The sequence below is a fragment of the Xyrauchen texanus genome, chromosome 16 (genome assembly GCF_025860055.1).
Source record: "Xyrauchen texanus isolate HMW12.3.18 chromosome 16, RBS_HiC_50CHRs, whole genome shotgun sequence".
Lineage (NCBI taxonomy): Eukaryota > Metazoa > Chordata > Actinopteri > Cypriniformes > Catostomidae > Xyrauchen > Xyrauchen texanus.
Genome location: NC_068291.1, coordinates 25,691,682 through 25,713,401, shown reverse-complemented (window position 1 = coordinate 25,713,401; position 21,720 = coordinate 25,691,682). Strand labels below are relative to the sequence as shown.

Here is a 21,720-nt window from a genome sequence, read left to right as displayed (position 1 = left end):
TTGGTGGAAACCAGGCACCGCTCATCACCTGCATAATACGAACCCAACAGTGAAGCATGTTGGTGGTAGCATCATGCTGTGGGGGTGTTTTTCAGCGGCAGAGACCAGGGGACTGGTCAGGTTTGAAGGAAAGCTGAATGCAGCAAATATCCTTTGTGAAAACCTGGTCCAGAGTACTCAGGACCTCAGACTGGGCCAAAGGTTCACCTTCCAACAGGACAATGACCCTAATCACACAGCTAAGACAACGCAAGAGTTTCTTTGGGACAATTCTGTGAATGTCCTTGAGTGGCCCAGCCAGAGCCCGGACTTGAACCCAATCAAACATCTCTGGAGAGACCTGAAAATGGCTGTCCATCAATGTTCCCCATCCAACCTGACAGAGCTTGAGAGGATCTTCAGAGAAGAATGTCAGAAAATCCCCAAATCCAGGTGTGCAAAGGTTGTTGCATAATCCCTAAAAAGACTTTAGGCTGTAATCGCTTCCAAAGGTGCTTCAACTAAGTACTGAGTTAAAGGGTCTGAATATTTATGTCAGTGTGATATTCAATAATTTTTTTTTATATAAATTTGCAAATTTATAAAAAATTCTATAAATTTTAGCATAATGCTGCAACATAACAAAATGTGAAAAAAATGAAGGGATCTGAATACTTTCTGAATGCACTGTATTTACACCGATCAGCCATAACATTAAAACCACCTGCCTAATATTGTGTTGGTACCCCTTGTGCCACCAAATCAGCGCCAACCCATATCTCAGAATAGCATGCTAAAATGCTATTCCTCTCACAATAATCAATTTATCATAGACTTTGTCAGTTCAACCAGTCTGGCCATTCTCTGTTGACATCAACAAGGGATTTCCATCTGCAGAACTGCTGCTCACTGGATGTTTTTTGTTTTTGGCTAGTAAATCCTAGAGACTGTTGTGTGTGAAAATCCCAGGAGATCAGCGGTTACAGAAATATACAAACCAGCCCATCTGGCACCAACAATCATGCCACAGTCCAAATCACCGAGATCACATTTTTCCCCATTCTGAAGCTTGATGTGAACATTAACTGAAGCACCTAACGCGTATCTGCATGATTTTATGCACTGCACTGCTGCCAGACGATTGGCTGATCAGATAAACGCATGGATGATTGTTGGTGCCAGATGGGCTGGTTTGAGTATTCCTGTAACTGCTGATCTGCTGGGATTTTCACACACAACTGTCTCTAGAATTTAATCCAAATGGTGCCAAAAACAAAAAACACCCAATGAGCAGCAGTCTATGGTAACTCAGATAAACCGTTCTGCACAATTGTGGTGAGAAGATTAGCATCTTAGAATGCTATTCTGAGATCCGGGTTGGCGCTGTTTTTGCGGCATGAGGGGGACCTACACAATATTAGGCAGGTGGTTTTAATGATGTGGCTGATCAGTGTACATATATAGTCATGAATATATGTGACTAAAGTAAATGTTATATTTATAGATTTATAGAGAGAGACTAGATCTTAATTTTGAATTTAATACAAGTCAGAGTGTTATGATTGCTCCCATAACTTTGGTGATTGTAACAGTGCTTTGGGCAGTTATAACACTTAACTGAAGGAGTGTTAGTGCGCTACTAGACTCACCGAATGCAATTGCTGTCTTTTCGAACGGGTTTCCCCATTGTTGCTTTGTCAAGCTGGTCAGGATGCTTAAACAAGCAGGAATGATTTGATAATGCCACAGTGTTTACACTTTTTGTGGGGAATTAACCTACAAATATCTTATTTGTAGTTGTTTCGGCATATTAGGCTGGTACAGGAGAAAGTAATTTACTATTAACCTATTACACACTTCAGTTTAAAGTGAATGTAACAAATGTACTTTCTAAACATGAATGAGTAGCTCTCAGCTTATTCAGCTAACACTTTGGCTGGATTTTAGAGTGAAATGTGCTCCATTTGTGTGCAGGTGTTTTTGGTACGTAAGGTAACGCCTCCTGATAATAACCAGCTTTATGCCATGAAAGTCCTGAGAAAGGCCACACTCAAAGGTACAGCATCAAGACACAAATGCACATGCACACATACACACACACACACACACACACCCACACCACAAACCACACAGGCTTCCTTTTCTAACATAAACAACACATCAAAACAACAATAATTACTTTCATTTTGCATTGTTTTCCTGGATTTTTTTTTTATCCTTCTCACTCTAGTTTTGTTCCTAATCTAAAATTAAACACTTCCTAACCAAAGATGCACACCATAAAAATGTATCTAACCATGCAAATAATTGCTTTTAATGTTGACCATTATGGGTGGGCAATGTACAATATATCAATTATGTTGAACAAAAAACAGAGAATCTTCATTTATAAAATGATGTATATATGTGTGTGCGTGTGTGTGCGTGTGTGTGCGTGTGTGTGCATGTGTGTGTGTATATATATATATATATATATATATATATATATATATATATATATATATATATATATATATATATATATATATATATATTAGTTTTTATGTTTTTTTTTTTACAAATAATGTGATTAAAATTTAGCCTATAACCACTCCCAGTAGCATTTTTCTTGAATAAAAAAAAAAAAAAAAGGCATCTTTGATATATAAAACACATTTGTTTGAGTGAATTTTAGACCATTTCCTCAAATGCAAATTTGAATTCATATTGTTGTCAGTAACGGTAACTCTGTGGGTACACACACTTCCTGTGTTTATTGTGAACTCCAATGAAAGACAACACCTTGCTTACAGACAATTTAACGTTTTATGTTTATGTATCTTTTTACTGAAATCTCTGTTAATTTCTTTCTTTCACTCTCATCCTCTTATTTCTATATTCTTGAAAGAAAAATCCCTTTAGATATTACAGTCTGTGCTCATGGAAGCTGAAAACATCACTTCCTATCTGCAACATTTGTGATTTTACATTTTATTTTATTTTTTACAATTTGTTTTTCTATCACTGTTGCTACAGTACATGCAGTTAAAGGTATAGTTCACCCAAAAATGAAAATTCTATCATCATTTACTCACCCTCATGTCATTCCAGTCCATTTGACCATCTTCTGTGAAATTAAAAATGAGATGCTTGGTAGAAGGTTAGAGACTGACAGCCTCTGCTACCATTTACAGTCATTGTATGGAAAAAAGATGCAATGAAAGTTAATGGTCACTGATACTTACATTCTGCTTAACATCTGCTTTCAACTAACCAATACTGTGAACAATACTGTTTAATGTAGTCAATGTTAATAACATGTTAATTGTCTAAAGTGTCTATGAAGCTCACTGTCTATTACCTGTGGCCTGTTACTGTGTTGTTGTGTAGTTTCCCTATAAACTTATGTAAAATTGTTCTCATTACAGTGAGAGATCGCGTGAGGACTAAGATGGAGAGAGACATCCTGGCAGATGTCAACCATCCATTTGTGGTTAAACTTCATTATGGTGAGCAAGTGTGATGTCTGGTTTAATGAAACATTACTAATAATGATATTTCCCCTTCTTTAAATGTCACATGAAGAGCTGATACAGTTTGTTGAAGTGCTTATCTGTACATGTTTTTGAGCTGTATTTATTTAATGACTGTGTTCCTGACATATTCTAATGCTCTTATTGGTGTAAAGAATAAATGGCTTTTTACAGTACAGAATCCATATTACTTTATCATTACCTTAGTACTTACTCTGAGTAATGGCATTAAATATTACTATTATGTTCTGAATTATTTTAATGCTCTTATTGATCTAATGTAATTATGAGTCTATGTATTTATGATGGCCTGGGTAGCTCAGCGAGTACTGACGCTGACTACCACCCCTGGAGTCGTGAGTTCGAATCCAGGGTGTGTTGAGTGACTCCAGCCAGGTCTCCTAAGCAATCAGATTGGCCCAGTTGCTAGGGAGGGTAGAGTTACCTGGGGTAACCTCCTCGTGGTCACGATTAGCGGTTCTTGCTCTCAGTGGGCTGTGTAGAAAGTTGTGCGTGGATCGCAGAGAGTTGCATGAGCCTCGACATGCTGAGAGTCTCAGTGGTGTGATGCACAGTGTGCCACATGATAAGATGTGCGGATTGATGGTCTCAGAAGCAGAGGCAACTGAGACTTGTCCTCTGCCACCCGGATTGAGGTGAGTAACCATGCCACCACAAGGACCTAGTAAGCAGTGGGAATTGGGCATTCCAAATTGGGATAAAAATAAAATAAAAAAAATAAAATCTTATGTTGTCAAACATCCTGTAATTATTCATTGCTTTTAATTATTATATTAATTATATTTAATGTATAATATTATTTATAATTAATATAAAATTGTATATTATACAAACGCATTCATTAGATAAATGTGTATTATGTAACATGGACACTGTAAAGTGAGACTAATGATTAATTAAATATAAACAAAAAATATTTATATGATCATGCAATTTTCCTACTTAAAGGAGTTTCAATTGAAACTTTTCAATAAATTATTTGAGGTCAGTGTTGATATGTTGATTACATGCACAATTTCAGTGTCTGTGTGTGTCTTCAGCTTTTCAGACAGAGGGTAAACTCTATCTTATTCTGGACTTCCTCAGAGGGGGCGATCTCTTCACCAGACTGTCAAAAGAGGTAGAGAATATTCATAAGGGCACAATATCATCAGCTTTATTGCATTTGTATTCACTCTCTCTCACTCCTTGCTGTTCAGGTGATGTTCACAGAGGAGGATGTAAAGTTTTATCTGGCTGAGCTGGCACTGGGTCTAGATCACCTGCACGGTCTCGGCATCATCTACAGAGACCTCAAACCTGAGAAGTAGTTTATATGCACACTCTTCACACTCACACACAGAGATACTATACATACTCTCAATTTGGACTGCAAGTTACAAAAACACTTACTATAGCTGTCAGCAAGTCTCCTGACCACAATTCTGAACTGGTTTGACTGGACAAGCCCTCAGTTTAAATTGTGTTTTAATGAGATTATGTTTAGATCAGGGGTCCCCAAACTTTTTTCTATGAGGGCCACATCATTTTTCCTTTCTATAATGGAGGGCCGTAGTCTAACAGAAAATGTCATGGGCCGGAGTGATTTATTGTGGAGATTTTATTATGATTTTAAATGGATTTACAGTATTATGCCTCCTAATGCTAGATTAATTTATTATTTATGCACCATACATATCAAGTGATATATAGCCTATTAAAAGAGCATTATTACTATCGTAATGACATTTTTTCATATTCATTGCTATTGAAATCAAATTATTTACTTACTCATGTGTATTAGGCTAATCAGTGTGAACTATGTCCCCTTGACGCGCCAACCATACTATGAGCTCTGTCAGTCGTGATGCTGGCCAGCTTAGACCAGTCTAGATCCAACTCTTCTATCGTTTGGCACACTTTACCAAAAATATCCTCCCCTGTCGTAGTACCTTTGAGACTTTTTAGGGCTGCCAGCTCCTCGGACACTTCAAAGTTTGAGCTAACTCCGCGAAGAAAAATGAGCAGCTGTGCCGTGTCCTGCACGTCATTACTTTCATCCAGCGCTAATGCAAAAAAATCTAATTCTTTCACTTTTTCCTTCAGCTGGGCATATTATACCCCATTTCTTCAATTCGTCTGGTGATTGTACTTGCGGACAGACTCACCGCATTTAAGACGTCTTTCTTATCGGGGCACAACTCCTCCGCAACAGCATTAATACATTTCTTTACGAACTCACATCACTGAATGGCCTACCGCAGGTTGCAATCAGTTTAGCTACCTGAAAGCTAGCTCGAATGGATGACTGGTTCAACTGGGTTTGCCGTACAAACGTATTTTGCTGAGCAGATAGTCCACTTTTTAGCTTCGACACTTTGTCTGCTCTCATTTGGCCTTGTAAACTCGCATACTTGTCTCTGTGGCGGGTTTCATAGTGTCGGCGCAGATTGTATTCTTTGAACACGGAGACTGTTTCTTGACAGATGAGGCAAACAGCCATTTCTTTGCATTGAACAAAAAAATAATCACTTGTCCACTTTTGGTTAAATACCCTGCATTCTGAATCAACTATTCTCTTTCCCAACCGTTTGGCCATTTTGTTGTCACTTTAAATTTTCTTGCTGGATCGCGTGCACCCGCTCGATCACGATGGAACGTTAATCCGGGTGAATCTAACAAATAATTTGGCTACTTTAATAATTAGAACTAAGGGAAATTTTATTTTGAAAACCAATATGTATTATCAAACACAAATATGATATGATTAAAACATATTTAAAATTAAATTGTAAAAATATTTCTCTGCATGGCATTGTTCAGAGGGCCGGTCCAAATGTGGGGGCGGGCCGTAGTTTGGGGACCCCTGGTTTAGATGATGACAAGTTAGAACAGCTTCAGGTTATATGTGGCTGCATTGTTTTTGCTCATAAAAATGTTTTTGTGATATCTGGTACAGCCATTCACCCTAATTCTCTCCTTATTCTAGTATCCTCCTGGATGAAGAGGGACATATCAAGCTCACAGGTACAATACACGTTGTTATACACACACACACACACACACACACACACACACACACACACACACACACACACACACACACTTTTTGGCTCTTAGCTTATGTGACCATGTGTAGTGTACAGAGTGCGTTATTCCTCAGTTAAATACTGCTGTATCCCACTGCATGACTAAAATGTGTCCCTCCATCTGTCTCCGTTTCGCCTCTCTGTGGCATACAGAAGCGCACTGATTCAGCCACAATGTGTTATTTACATTTAATTAGGTTTTGTTTTACCTCTCAGATTTTGGACTGTGTAAGGAGGCTGTCGACAATGAAAAGAAGGCTTACTCCTTCTGTGGGACGGTGGAGTACATGGCTCCAGAGGTGGTCAACAGGCAGGGACATACGCACGGCGCTGACTGGTGGTCGTTTGGGGTACTGATGGTACGTCCAGATTCTTGTATTGACAAAGCATTGCAGTTACAATGTTACTTGATTTGTCTTACATATTTGGTTTTAATGAGTGTTTTCTGCTTGCCTTTTGTGCAGTTTGAGATGCTTACGGGATCACTACCATTCCAGGGAAAGGACAGAAAGGAAACAATGAATCTCATCCTGAAGTGAGTTATCTGTTTTAGTTTTGAGCTTTTTATTTTATTTGTATTAACTCTCCAAATGCCCAATTGGGAAGTATACAGATTAAGTCTTTTTGCATTTAAAAATACCTTGAAATGTGGTGTTAAAATAAATATTTAGAATAAATGTGTTTTGTAGTAGGACTGGACTTGATCTGTGTTTTGGCAAATAGTCCTCAGTGCAGCAATTCATTTGGCCGGTTTGCTAAATAGGGACATATTTTGAAAGGCATAAGAGTAATAGTTTACCTAAAAATTCAAATTCTTTTTTTTTTCCATTGAACACCAAAGATGATTTATTTTTATTTTTTTATAAATCTTTACACTCTTTTTTTTATGCTCTTTTCCATACATACACATTCAACCAGGTATATTACAGGAACATCATTAGGTTTCCTTTACTGGTAAATGTACCACATGTGCTGTTCACACATACCACTAAAATGGACATTTATAGGCTTTAGTGACACACCTTCTCATTAAGGGAAATTGCCAGTGCAAAGTTTACCAGTATTTTCAAAAGGGTCATGTTCACATATGACCTGTAACCTGAAAATTGCAGTAGATTTTCTGGAAAATGTAAGTGTGAAATGGACTATTGACAGTTTGTAGTGACCACAACTGTCAAACTCTGAAAAGGACAATAAACACCATACAAAATCCATTATATGATGTCCGTATGACCTGTACGCTATATTATAGGTCTTCTGAAGCCATGTGATTGTTTTGTGTGAGGAACAGACTGAAATTTAAATTGATAATCACTAAAAAGTCTTCCCCTCCGCTTCAGCTCTCAAATCAAGTATTGTGCCTATGGTACTCCAAAGTCGTCATATAAACATCTTTTATGTTGTCCTATAGCTTCACAAACTATGAACTATCATTGTATGGAAAATAACTGTGTAAAGATTCTTAAAATATTCTCCTGTCTTCCACAAAAACAAAAATATTCAGGTTTGCAGTCACATAAAGGTGCGCAAACACTGACAGAATTTATATTTTGGGGAACTATTCCTGAAATTGTAATGGCTCTGCATTGCATATTAATGGTGACTTTGCCTATATGTTATGAACATTATTGTGTGTTTGAAGCCTGATCGTGTTGGGTTTTCTCTGCAGGGCGAGGTTGGGGATGCCTCAGTTTTTGAGCACTGAAGCTCAGAGCTTACTAAGAGCTCTGTTCAAGAGGAACCCCACCAACAGACTAGGTGACACATACACATGAACATATGCACACTCAGTTTGTATTATATATCCTTTGTAATGTAATATAATCTCTCACAAAAGAGCATATTTATTTTGTGAAGGGCTTCCTTCTCAAATAAACTGTCGTAATCAGTTTGATGTATTTGCAATTTGTTCAAAATAGTTTGCTGAGACAATCATTTCATTTAAATATGCTATTGTTTTACAGAAAGAAATATTTTTCTAGTTTCACACATACTAACACTAACTCTGTTACTGTACTAGGATCTGGGTCAGATGGAGCTGAAGAAATCAAAAGGCACTCATTCTTCGTGACGATTGACTGGAATGTGAGAACATACCTGCAGTTCTACTTTGGAGTTCTACTGTAATGCTTCTATTGTAATAATTCTACTTTTATATTTCCAATAATTTTCAGAAACTCTTCAGGCGAGAACTAAACCCTCCTTTCAAGCCAGCTGTGGCCAGACCTGACGACACCTTTTATTTCGACTCAGAGTTCACCTCTCGCACCCCTAAAGGTTTGAGATCTAGATCCATACTCAGATGTGCTCCAGAAATGCTTGGAGCCCTGACTCCTGAAGATTCTGACATTTCTGTTGCTTTCTGTGAATATGAAGCCTATGATGCTTTGAAACAATATGTTTTGTAGTAAATTGTCTTTTTGGAGCATGGTAAGAACTGTTAATTAATGTTGTAATTTTGCACACCCAAAATGGAAAATTCTCTCATTATTATTGTCTCGACCTCATGTCATTCCAAACCAGTTTGCTATTTTACATTGAAAACGAAAGGATCATATTTAATAATGTTTTGCTGTTTTCTATACAAAGAGACCACGAACCAGACTGATCCATTTCGGAAGTTTAACTCAATGACTCAGTTGCAGTGGTTCTTTAGCCTGCATCTGACTTGAGAGAAAGATCATGCATGAATAATGACTTCAATATTGTTCCTCACACTAAGCTATCATAGGCTATCGTGACTTCAGAAGACTTGAAATATAAACTCACTGAGCTCTTTATTAGGAACACCTGTACACCAACTTTTCATACGGTTACCTAATCAGCCAATCGTGTCAGGAGCTTCAGTTAATGTTCACATCAACCAACAGAATGGGGAAAAATGTGATCTCAGTGAGCGCGTGCGTTTACATGCATGTTCTTACACCAATTATGCTTAAGAAGCCGACAAAGCATGCAATCATGTAAACGCAATAAACAACGTTCCTTTGATAAAGGCCAACTTATGAATAACTTGATCGACACGGGTAGATTTTTGCCCATTATACCGGTTTTGCGTGCTATGTAAACACCTTACCCGGTGTTCTTACCAGCTCATCCAATGTGCGCACATGTTGAGCGCATGCCTCTTCACGGTGACGTCAAAAGTAGAGAATAACGTGATTATTTCAAAATAATTTATCATTGACCCACGGGGAAGATAATTAAGTTACAAAAAAATAGCACTTCATGGCCCCTTTTAAAAAAATATTTTACTTTTCCTTAGTAAAAATAACAGCTTACAGTTTTGGAACGACATGAGAGTGAATATACAGTATATACAATCTAAAATAGTTCACTTTTTGGGTGAACTAATCATTTAGGCTGATGAAATGGACAGTAAAACAAATGTTTGGATATTTAATAGTTTTGTGGTTTCTGCATGAAGAAGCTAGCGATTGTACAGATGGCTGAATTTTCTTACTGATCTTCTGGTTGAGCTTTGGGTGTATTTTTAAATGTCAAGCAGTCATACCAGAACTAATATGGAATATGAGTGTGGGGCTTCGTTGTTTCTCTTCATGCCCCTCTGCTTCTGGGCCTTCTTAGATTCCCCAGGTGTTCCCCCCAGCGCAGGAGCTCATCAGCTCTTCCGGGGCTTCAGTTTTGTTGCCACGGCAATGCTAGAAGAGGAGGGCAAAGAGGAGCCATCCCAGCCCCCTCCACACCCTGTGGTACAGGTCAGTGATTACTGATAAAGAGCCTAGAAATTTACATGCATGCATTTGGCATTGCACAAGGATAAATGTTAATATACATACTTCGAAAGTATTGCTACAAGACTTTATACATGTTAACATGAGATAACATTTCTTATTAAACTTGTCTACAAAGTTGTATAAAATGTTTAACTCTAGTATCGACCATTTAAAGCAGGAAAACGGTGTAACTTTATAGAGTTATGTACAATAATACCAGTAAGGGACATGACGCACCTGCAAAATACTGTTTAAACAGAGCAAATTACTCTCAAGGGAATTATGCTGGTAACCTTACAGCACAAAATTAAATTTAAGGAATAATAATGTGTTTAACAAAAATACAAGATGTACACTAAACAAAGACAACAAAGTAGTTTATGCCTTACATTACAGACTTCCATTGCAAGTGCTTTACTGCAAACATGATATTTGCTTTTTGAATATTCTATTATTATAAACTGAAGGACAAGTCAATAAGTCCGAGTCTGTGGTTATCGATGTCAAATGGCTGACCACTAGATGGCAACATTTCTACAGAAGAATATTAATCACTGTGATTTATGGAAGAATGAGAGTAATGCATTTGAATGGTCATATTAAAGTAGTTTAATGTTAATGAAGGATGTGATTGGTGGAAAATGAGTTCTGTTTGTGAATGGCTTTATTCCATTTTTTTCACTATTAATATGCAATAGTGATATCATCATTCTCTATTATCAAACATTCTCTGTACTGAGTTTAACCTGTAATAACGCGTGTGTGGAAAAAGAATGTTTAATTTGTATTTCTTCAGTGGTCCCATTTTGTGTTATATATTTTACTCTTTGTGTGTGTACACCGTTCTAATCCTCAATTCTCTGTTGTGCACCTGTTTCTGAGCAGCAGCTTCATGGTAAGAACATCCTGTTCAGTGACGGTTACGTGCTGAAGGAGGACATCGGCATGGGCTCTTTCTCTGTATGCAAACGCTGCATACACAAAGCAACCAACACAGAGTATGCAGTGAAGGTTAGAGCCTCACTTCCTTAAAGAGACCCGTCTTAATATTGTACTGAGGCTGTACATTGTATCTTATTTCTTTGACATCAGCGTTTTTGGATATGTCAGTTTACCTTACCATCAGGAGCTCCACTTTTGAGGAATATTTTATCACTTTTCAGTCGATCCCTTTGCATTGTCCAGGAATATCAAAATCTTATATCTGTGATTACCTTTTTCCTTTTATAATTATGGAGTGTTGATTTGCACCCAGGTGTAAATAGCACCTACCACACAGCACAGCCACAGTATTTTCACCTTAGTAGTCTGGTGGAACCACAGAAATATATGACAAAATATGCAACACTGCGTGGGTGTAAAGATGGTGTTAATGTGTATTTACGTGCTACCAACCCAAGTTCTGCCTTTTGTCCCGCCCTTTTTTCCATCCGGTTTCCTGTTTATCCTCTTAATATTTCCTTTAATTATACTTATAATAATAATAATAATAATAATAATAATAATTAAAAATGACATATAGCAGTGATTTGGTCAGAGTGAATGTTGGGGAGTTTGTCGAATGCATTTCTTTTCTTTCTATTCCAGGGCGAGAGCAGTGATTCCTTTATCGCGCTACTGGCCATCACTTGTGTGTAGATGTATCCCTCCTTTTGCGAAAGTCTCTTGAGACTAACCCATATATAATTTGATAATGGTTTTACAGTAGAAATATCCATGTTCCAGTAGCCATGTTTTTAGTGTAAACCAGAGTTTTGATGCAATTAACCATGGTGTTACTACAGTAATATGATGTTAATATAGTAACCATGGTTAATTTTGTGGTTCCTATTTTACTACAAAATACCATGGTGAAACAATGTTACTGTAGTAAAACCATGGTAAATGTTTGTAAGGTAAGGTTAGGGGTTGTTGTAGGGTGTCTCTGGGACTCTAAATAAAAGGGCTGCAGTGATGCCCTTATAAATAAGTTAGCTTTTTATTGTCTTTTAACTACATGTTATTATCAAACGATGATCAGTAACAGCTGTTCGCTGTAAGGTGATTTTTAGATACATGTGGTCTTCAGGTGACTGATTTATGTCTTATATCCCTGATAGGTGATTGATAAGACGAGCACTGACCCATCTGAAGAGATTGAGATCCTGCTGAGATACGGCCAGCACCCCAACATCATCACTCTCAAAGATGTAAGTACGAGCACTTAAAAGGCACCTTTAAGACAATCTGTTATTTCAAAACTAACTAGTTTAGAGGAATCTCCTGTATTATTGAAATTTGATGTATGCATAATCCATACAGATATAAATACTTCAACATATTTTATAAACTTAAATTACATACCTCCATACTGCATTATGTCAAAATTATTTTTAATATCTGTATTGTGTAGAAGCAGAAAGATTGCTGAAGCTGTAGTTTTGTTTGCAAATGTTTTCAACCAAGAAAGCAATATCTTAACGTAAAAAAAGAAGAGGGCAAAGTTATGACGATGTGAATAGAGAAAAGGTCATTCAGTGAGGTGTGTTGTATTGCAGGTGTATGATAATGGGAAGCAGGTGTACCTGGTTACTGAGCTGATGCGAGGAGGTGAGCTGCTGGATAGGATCCTCAAGCAGAAGTTTTTCTCTGAGAGAGAGGCCAGTGCTGTGCTTCACACAATCACAAAGACTGTGGAATACCTGCACACTCAAGGGGTGAGAAAACATGCATGCACAAACACAATCACATTTATCTTATGGACTGAAACCTTGCCTTTTGCACACAATCTGTCATCATGATTCACAGCTTGTGGCAGAGCTTGAAATTCCTCTCCTTCTCTAGGGTGTTCCCCAAGGCTCTTCCCTGGGACCTCTTCTGTTCTGTTTTCAAAGTTTAATGTGATTTAACATTGGTTTATGTTGACCTTTCCCAGAAGAAGCAATAAATATATGCACACTAATATGATCCTGTAGCTTGTTATGGCATGCATTATAGCAGTGCATTTTAATATAAAACAAAAAATGGATTTAAATCAATTCACCATAAAACCATAATTCCCTGAATTCTTACCCTAATATAATTGCATGTTTTCTGGTTTTCCTTCAGGTTGTGCATAGGGATCTGAAACCCAGTAATATTCTCTATGTTGATGAGTCTGGAAATCCAGAATCTCTCCGCATCTGTGATTTTGGTTTCGCCAAGCAGCTTCGGGCAGACAACGGCCTCCTTATGACACCCTGCTATACTGCCAATTTTGTAGCACCTGAGGTGAGCTCTTGTTCTTATGATGGACTGGGGGTTTCTGTATAAACCAATAACTGCATTAAATGACCAATGATTTTAACTTAAGTCATGTTAAGGGAAAGGGGTTCATTGAAATTGTGCTGACTTCCCTACAGGAATTATTGGTTGCAAAGGACCATTTTTAATGTGTCATTATAATCCCTGTTAACTTTGTGTTATGTAGAGTATTTTTCTGTTACTTAGTTGCCTTATATTAATTGTTTTGTGTTGCAGGTACTGAAGAGACAGGGTTATGATGAGGGCTGTGACATTTGGAGTCTTGGAGTATTACTATACACTATGCTTGCTGGGTAAAAACACACACACTTGCGCCCAACATAAATACTGTATACCCTTAAAAACAGCAATAAATACTGGTCGTCTTCTCATTCTCAGTTTGCACTCATAGAAACAGAGTAGACACAGTAATTTTCCATTTTTGTTTTTTTTAACTCTCAAAGTTTTACACCATTTGCCAATGGACCAGAGGACACTCCAGAAGAGATTTTGAGTAGGATAGGGAGTGGCCACTTTACCCTGACGGGAGGCAACTGGGACGCGGTGTCTGATGCAGCCAAAGTAGGCCATTACCCACCCCCACCCCCAAACCCCCCCACCCCCCCACCCCTCCACTCAGCCTTTCAAACTGCTCTGTCATAAGACATACTGTCCAGTCATTTTAAAGCTTAGTATTATATAACCCCTCTGCCATACTAGTAAAAGTTATTTCCAATACATACATTTTCCCTGTAGGATTTGGTCTCTAAGATGCTTCATGTGGACCCTCACCAGCGACTCACAGCCAAGCAAGTTCTGAAGCATCCTTGGATTGTTCAGAGAGACAAGCTTCCCAACAGCCAGCTACAACACCAAGATGCCAAGCTTGTAAAGGTACAGCTGCCAAGACTTCATGAAAGGCCTACATGAGACCCTTAGGCCTAGTTCACACTGTCCCAATAAACACCAACTTCCAATGTTTGTTGAATTTTGTTGAATCGGTAGCACAGCGAGCAAAGACGCTGACTTCCACCCCTAGAGTCTCGAGTTCGTGCAGTGTGAAAATGACCGTATGTGACTCACTCAAATTTTTGTCGATGAGTAGACACTAGGGGTCACCCTTGGGAGCCCAGACATCTCTGATCTTTGAGAAAAGGCCAATGAGAATTGGCATGTGGGATTTGCATGCCACTCCCCGGACGTACGGGTATAAAAGGAGTGCCGTTTGCAAACACACACTCAAATTTTCTTCTTTTGAGCCTAGCAGACACATTCACTGAGCTGAATACTTCCTGCCGCATTACAGTGGTTCTCCTCCTCACACACTACGGTTGTGTCGAGCAACACCCCTGGGTGCTTCGGCAGTACAGCAGAGCCTGTTTGTGTATATATATATATATAAAATCACTAAAAGAGTTTATCATTCTCTAAAAGAGGGGCACAAACGAAAGGGCATCTTTTTCAAGATGCCCTTTCGTTTGTGTAATTCCTGGTTGCAGTCGATTTCTCTCCGCTTCTGACAGCCACGATCGCTGCCTTTACATGCTTGGGTGTTACCCACGCGGAGTCAGCGTTCATGGATGGTTCATGCTCTCATTGCGAGGACATGACAATGGCTATGTTGCGGTCGCGGCTCACCTTCGTAAGAGGGCAAGCCACCCCAGCAGCTCCCTGACTTGGTCCTTCTACCTACATGTATGAGGCGGGGTCGGTTAGCACTGGGGCGATATGGGGACATCAATGGGAGCCTGACTCGGTCCTTCTACCTACAGGTATGAGGCGGGGTCGGTTAGCACTGGGGCGATATGGGGGGACATCAATGGGAGCCTCTCCGCCGTGTATACCCCACGGACCTCCCATTTCCCGTCAAGCTCGTATGCTCCGACCGAGCTCTGGAGCGAGGTTACCAGTACGTCTTACTCCGAGCCTGCAATCACGTTCGGGGCTCGTGACGAAGATGAGTTATCGATCGCAGCATTGGAGAGTGGGCTCGTCGAGGACTCCCTCCCTCGGGAGCGGCAACTCATTCGCAGGCTGTCGCGGAGCTGACGACCATGCCTGCCCGGGCAGCTGCGAGTGTCGGGCTGGAGTGGAACCCTTCGCCCACACCCTCATGGGACCTCTCCATGGTCCTTCGGGGAGCTCCCTTCGAGCCCCTTGAGTCAGCTGAGCTAAAGGGGCTCTCTCTGAAGACCACCCTCCTGATGGCTAGGGTAGGGGACCTGCGGGTGTTCTCTGTCAGCGAACTGTGCCTGGAGTTCGGTCTGGCTTACTCTCACATTATTCTGAGACCCCGACCAGGCTACGTGCCCAAGTTTCCCACAACCCCTTTCAGGGATCAGGTGGTGAACCTTCAAGCACTCCCCCTGGAGGAGGCAGACCCAGCCTTGGCATTGCTGTGTCTGGTGCGTGCTCTTCGCATCAACTTGGATCGCACGCAGAGCTTTAGAAGCTCTGAGCAGCTCTTTGTCTGCTTCGGTGGACTACGGAAACGATGCGCTGTCTCCAAACAGAGGATCTCTCATTGGGTTATCGGTGCTGCCCTCTGCTGGCCTGCAAGCCTACTCTACCAGGGGTGTTGCGGCTTCTTGGGCATTGTCCCTCTTGCCACAATACTGAACCAACCACTGAAATGGTCGGGTCTTTTGGCTCGGCTCCTCAGTGCAAAACCTGAGTGTTTGTTTGCAAGCGGCACTCCTTTTATACCCGTATGTCCAGGGGAGTGGCATGCAAATCCCACACGGCAATTCTCATTGGCCTTTTCTCAAAGATCAGAGATATTTGGGCTCCCAATGGTGACCCCTAATGTCAACTCATCGACACAACATCTCATTCCCTCCATCAGGGAACGGAGGTTACATCAGTAACCATGACATTTCACAAAATTCTAAATCCAACAGTCAGCTTTAGAATGTTTTAAATGTTGGTCATTGTTGGGGCAGCATTACAATTATAGTTGTTTTCCAACATTCCAAATCCAACAACTAGCTTTAGAATGTTTGAAATGTTGGTGTTTGATTGAGAAGTGTAAAAATAACAGTTGTTTACCAAGATTCTAAATCCAAGAACCATCTTTAGAATGTTTTAAATAATGATCTTTGCTGGGGCAGTGAAAAAAATAATGGTTGTTTCCCAACATTCTAAATCCAACTGCAAAATTAGAATGTTTGAAATGCTGGTGTTTGTTGGTGCAGCTTTAAAATTATAGTTGTTTTCTAAAAACTCTAGTCCACAACCATCTTAAGAATGTTTGATATGTTGTTATTTGTTGGGGCAGTGTAAAAATGACAGATGTTTCCCAACATTCTAAATACAACAGCTAACTTTAGAATGTTTGAAATGTTGGTCTTTGTTGTGGCAGTGTAAAAAGGACAGTTATTTTTCCCAACATTCTAAATCCAACAGTCCATTTTGTTTGATGTTGGTGTTTGATGGGACATTGTGGAGCAACTTGTATACCTCACTCTCTAAAATTATTGTTAATACCCAGGCATTAATAATACTCAGAATAAATAATTCTTCTGCCAAGTACTATAGTTGATTAGTTTAACTGTAGTCTGTTTGCAGTTTCCAAGCAACATAGTAACTTGTCGCTTTAATACACAATGAGCGTTCATAGGTGTGCTTTTCATAGTCATCTACATCGATTTCAAATGCAGCTCATCCAATCAGAATTTAGAGTTGGAACTATCCATTTTATAATATCCATTTTCCTACTTGTTTCCCTTTATTCCCCCACCACCACCACAACCACCCCCCCCACCCCCCTCACAAACTTTACAAAAATACTTTACAAACTCTTTCTTCACAGGGTGCAATGGCTGCCACATACTCCGCACTGAAGAGTTCCCAACCACCCCCTGAGCTGAAACCCATTGAGTCCTCTTTCTTGGCACAGAGACGGGTGAAAAAGCTCCCATCCACCTCTCTGTAGGGAACGATGGGTGAAAAATAGAGAAGTACTACTGCCTGAATGCATTTTTGGAAAGGATAGATGAATAAAAGGAGCACGCTGAAGCTCTACAGACTAAAGACAGTCTCTTCAACCTGCCTGAGCTGTCAAGTACACTAGACATGGGTGGTGATTGGCTGATGAAGTTTGAGGGCGGTGGCCAGTGAGGGTTCTGTGCTCAGGAGCAGGTGTATGTTTGTGATTGTGTGTGTGAGATTTCAAAGAACCGGGTAAAGGATACTGTTATAAAACAGATGATATTGCCAGTACATGTCTTGGTACTGTAATCCCTAAATATCAACACTGCTGTATTCAGAGTTTTGGATTGTTTGCTTGTGTTTTACTTTTCAAGTCTTTGTTTGCTCTTAGTAGTATTATTAGATTATCACAATGATTAAGATTTGTCTGTGTCCTTAAAGGGGACAAAAGTCATTATGTACTTTTTTTTTTAAAAAGCTTTTCAGCTGTCCAGCTTTTCAAATTCTCTCTTAGTCCATCCAAAGCTAGTTAAAATCTTAATGAAAGCTCAATGAAAGCCTTTAGGAGAGAGCAATGTTCCATTGTCATATTTCACCCAGATGAATGAGCAAAGGTTAAATATATCTTCCAAAACGATCCGGTGAGCATGTTCACATGACTATCAACCTAACTATAGGTGAGAATGGAGGTGCTTTTTGCATGGATTTGTACAATGCTGTCTTGTTGCTTTTTCCCCCCTTACTTAGCACTGGTAAAGACTGTTCAAAAATGTCTTCGTGTTTGTTTATTTACAAAGAAAAGAAAGAAAAAACTGTCTGAATGCGAGATTAAATCTGAAGCTTCTGGCATGGAAAAATGTCGCTCTTGTACTCCAGTGTTTTTTCCGGTTTGATTTTGTTGTTGTTGTTTTGCTAAAAGAGAAGTTATTTTATAAAGGCATACTGAGCACAAAATTTCTAAATGTGACAGTTATGGAAATGATTTCATGATTGTGTATATTTTACCTTGTCTGTCATGTTTGTTGTTCTATCTGTGTTAAGAAGCTCATTGTGGTGGAAAATTTGCTATTTTTCTCAGACTGTTCTTGGCAATGCCTTGCAAATTCATGAAACCTTGTCTCGCTCAAAAGTATTGCACCCTTTGCCAATCAAACACATCTTCACAGTTTTAAGATGTGCTCCCAGTATTGTTTTGTATTCCCCATCACTTGGATTAGTCTTGGATTATAAATATTCTCCAACACAAATATTTGAAAATGTAGTGATCTAGAAAAAGTTCTGGTTCTGATCGCAATTTCAATGGCGGAATAATAATTTGTAAAAAAAAAAACTAGGGAAGCTGACAACTTGCTATTTTAAGATTCAGCAACCGACCACTTTCACTCATACGGCTCATCAAGCATATAAAGTATTGGAAGTATAGAACCCTGAAGTAACGTTGTGTTCTTGCAAAATGCCTACAGTATGAATCCTTTGAATTATCACAATAAATACTTGGTGTTTGGCTGCATTTTGAAATGTTAAAAAAACAAAACTATTTACTTCTCTTTAATTGTGCATTGTTTCAATCAAACTTTCTTTGCTATGTGTTGTATTTGGGGTTCTTCTTGCTTAATCTTTAAAAAAATATATATATCAGTTGTGATTTATTTGGGGGGTTGTATTACTGTGTTAACGTGTCAGATTCTCCTGCCTGATATTGGGGTGGGTATGGTGCATAATGATTTGGTGGTGTTTTGTGGAGAGGGTGTGTGAACTATCACCCCATGCTTCTACAGTCAAGGGGTTGAATATCCTGAAGCCTTTTTATTAAAATAAAAAAGAAAATATTTTAACTTGTCCATCCTTTGGTCTCTAAGTATTTAAATATTCTTGTCTTGTTTGCTTTTTTTTTTTATTGTAACAGATCTTTCAGTATGCAGTGAATGAATAGGGCTTTAGACATGTGAGGTTGTCCCTCCTCTACCTTTTTGTATTTGTCTGTTTTTGGGTGCATAATATTTTTAATCTGCTTGTTGGATTAACATCCTAAAAGTCAGACAAAATGAGAGCTTTGTACATCAGAATTTAGGCCACTGATGACATGCTGGGACAATGTGAAAGTCTAAATCCATAACGAGTGAATGATAAAGCGCTTCTATATACACAATCTCTGTCTGTTCACCTGTCTGCTTTAATCCAATCTGCACTCTCTTTCTCTCCTGATTTTCTTCAACATATTTTCTCTTGCCCATCGTTTTTTTTTTACTTTTCTCCAGTTATGTCACTTATTCTCCATACCAAGTCTGCCAAGCACATTCACCACCTCCAATATAAGAAGCTACAAGATAATAATTTAAAGTCAAGCAACCCCTTTGGAAGAAGCAGTTATTTACCCTACATGCTCTACATAAAAAGGTGAGGATATTATGATCTAGAGTAAGGGGGACTCAAATTAATCAGTGTTAAAGTGCTTTAAATTAACTGCTCAAATGATCAAATTGACTAAATTGAATCCAATATCACATGAGAGAAATTGTACCTTTCCAGATAGCAAACACGTACATCTCTGAGTTGTCTTAGATATTTTTTTATTTGGAAAGCATCACATTTTAAATAATATCTGCTAAATATCTTAGAAAGATTGGATTTAAATCATAAATGGCTCAAAGACATCTGCTGAGTGTCTTCCAGATGAAAGCATATGCATCAAACAGACCTATGTGTGATTTAGATGTGCTATCAGGGTTTTAAAGAGAGCATTTCATTAGTGCTCCGGTTTGCTTGGCTGTTTTTTTTTTTTTTTTTTGCACTGATACGTTGGAAAAAGTAGATTGTTACTGTAAAAGCTGCATTGTTTTTAAAATGCTACTTTTTTTTAATTTGCAACGTCACTCTCTGTAGTCACTGTAGTTTACTGAAGTAATTTACATCTTAAAGCTGATTAAAATATTTTATCATATTGCAGATTAATATGCACAGACAATTGTAAGTAAGACATTCATAGGTACATTTTCTCAGACTATAAACAGTATGTTTCTGTTGCGCTATGAAAATAGCTAAAAAAAATAGTTTGTTTTTGAGTGACCCGCTTAGACCCGCCCCAACGATGTTACTCAACCATTGCCGTGAGATGGGGGTGGGACTATCTCTTTGTTTGACCAACAGCAGTTGGGGGTTATATTCAGAAAGCTTGAAAACAACATTTATTTTGCAATTCCGTTTGGTGGTGCCGAAATTACATACTTCCGCTTTCACATTGCACACACTGAATGTGGCCCAAAGTAAAGTATCTCAGAAACACTGAACCTTTGAAGAAAATGTGTCTTTATGTGTTTGAAAGAACAAGAGATATCTTTTTTTTTTTTTGGCCTGTCACCATACTTGTGGAATGACAATGAAATGACTACTACGGTGAACCCTAATTTGAGCCCTTATTATAGAAGTCCAATTGCTGTTGTCCATTTCTATCTGAGTCAAGGTAAAATAAGTGAGATTTATCTGACTTTTGTGTAACTGTTGCTGGCCAAGTGCACAAGCAACCAAAAAATTATCATATGGCCAAAACTCTTCACTTCACACCAACAACACAAGCTTTAAGTTATCATCAAATTAGACATTTTTTATTGATTTATTTTACTTAAAACATGTGCTTTGGACTTATTTTGTGTAATTCATCAGTGCAAATTATTCCAATAAGAAAGTATCCTTTATATATATATATATATATATATATACACTCACCTAAAGGATTATTAGGAACACCTGTTCAATTTCTCATTAATGCAATTATCTAATCAACCAATCACATGGCAGTTGCTTCAATGCATTTAGGGGTGTGGTCCTGGTCAAGACAATCTCCTGAACTCCAAACTGAATGTCAGAATGGGAAAGAAAGGTGATTTAAGCAATTTTGAGCGTGGCATGGTTGTTGGTGCCAGATGGGCCGGTCTGAGTATTTCACAATCTGCTCAGTTACTGGGATTTTCACGCACAACCATTTCTAGGGTTTACAAAGAATGGTGTGAAAAGGGAAAAACATCCAGTATGCGGCAGTCCTGTGGGCTGAAAATGCCTTGTTGATGCTAGAGGTCAGAGGAGAATGGGCCGACTGATTCAAGCTGATAGAAGAGCAACTTTGCCTGAAATAACCACTCGTTACAACCGAGGTATGCAGCAAAGCATTTGTGAAGCCACAACACGCACAACCTTGAGGCGGATGGGCTACAACAG

The 21,720-nt window shown here is 38.8% G+C and overlaps 1 protein-coding gene across 4 annotated transcripts in view; it reads left to right on the top strand.

Moving 5' to 3' along the window:
- Window positions 1-19,389, top strand: part of LOC127656809 (ribosomal protein S6 kinase alpha-1-like) — a 104,383-nt gene extending 84,994 nt beyond the window's left edge. For 2 of the 4 annotated variants that reach the window (XM_052145282.1, XM_052145281.1), the window contains 19 exons: window positions 1,954-2,035; window positions 3,387-3,467; window positions 4,553-4,632; window positions 4,712-4,818; window positions 6,481-6,518; window positions 6,797-6,939; window positions 7,045-7,115; window positions 8,250-8,338; window positions 8,601-8,665; window positions 8,755-8,857; window positions 10,169-10,299; window positions 11,203-11,328; window positions 12,417-12,506; window positions 12,855-13,013; window positions 13,405-13,566; window positions 13,816-13,892; window positions 14,043-14,160; window positions 14,335-14,472; window positions 17,390-19,388. In XM_052145282.1, coding sequence (XP_052001242.1) covers window positions 1,954-2,035; window positions 3,387-3,467; window positions 4,553-4,632; window positions 4,712-4,818; window positions 6,481-6,518; window positions 6,797-6,939; window positions 7,045-7,115; window positions 8,250-8,338; window positions 8,601-8,665; window positions 8,755-8,857; window positions 10,169-10,299; window positions 11,203-11,328; window positions 12,417-12,506; window positions 12,855-13,013; window positions 13,405-13,566; window positions 13,816-13,892; window positions 14,043-14,160; window positions 14,335-14,472; window positions 17,390-17,512 — 1,983 coding nt within the window. In that variant the 3' untranslated portion in view covers window positions 17,513-19,388. Of the gene's footprint in view, window positions 1-1,953; window positions 2,036-3,386; window positions 3,468-4,552; window positions 4,633-4,711; window positions 4,819-6,480; window positions 6,519-6,796; window positions 6,940-7,044; window positions 7,116-8,249; window positions 8,339-8,600; window positions 8,666-8,754; window positions 8,858-10,168; window positions 10,300-11,202; window positions 11,329-12,416; window positions 12,507-12,854; window positions 13,014-13,404; window positions 13,567-13,815; window positions 13,893-14,042; window positions 14,161-14,334; window positions 14,473-17,389 lie in introns of all 4 variants that reach the window. The other 2 variants (XM_052145279.1, XM_052145280.1) reach the window with 2 other exon arrangements.
- Window positions 19,390-21,720: the final 2,331 nt, after the last annotated feature.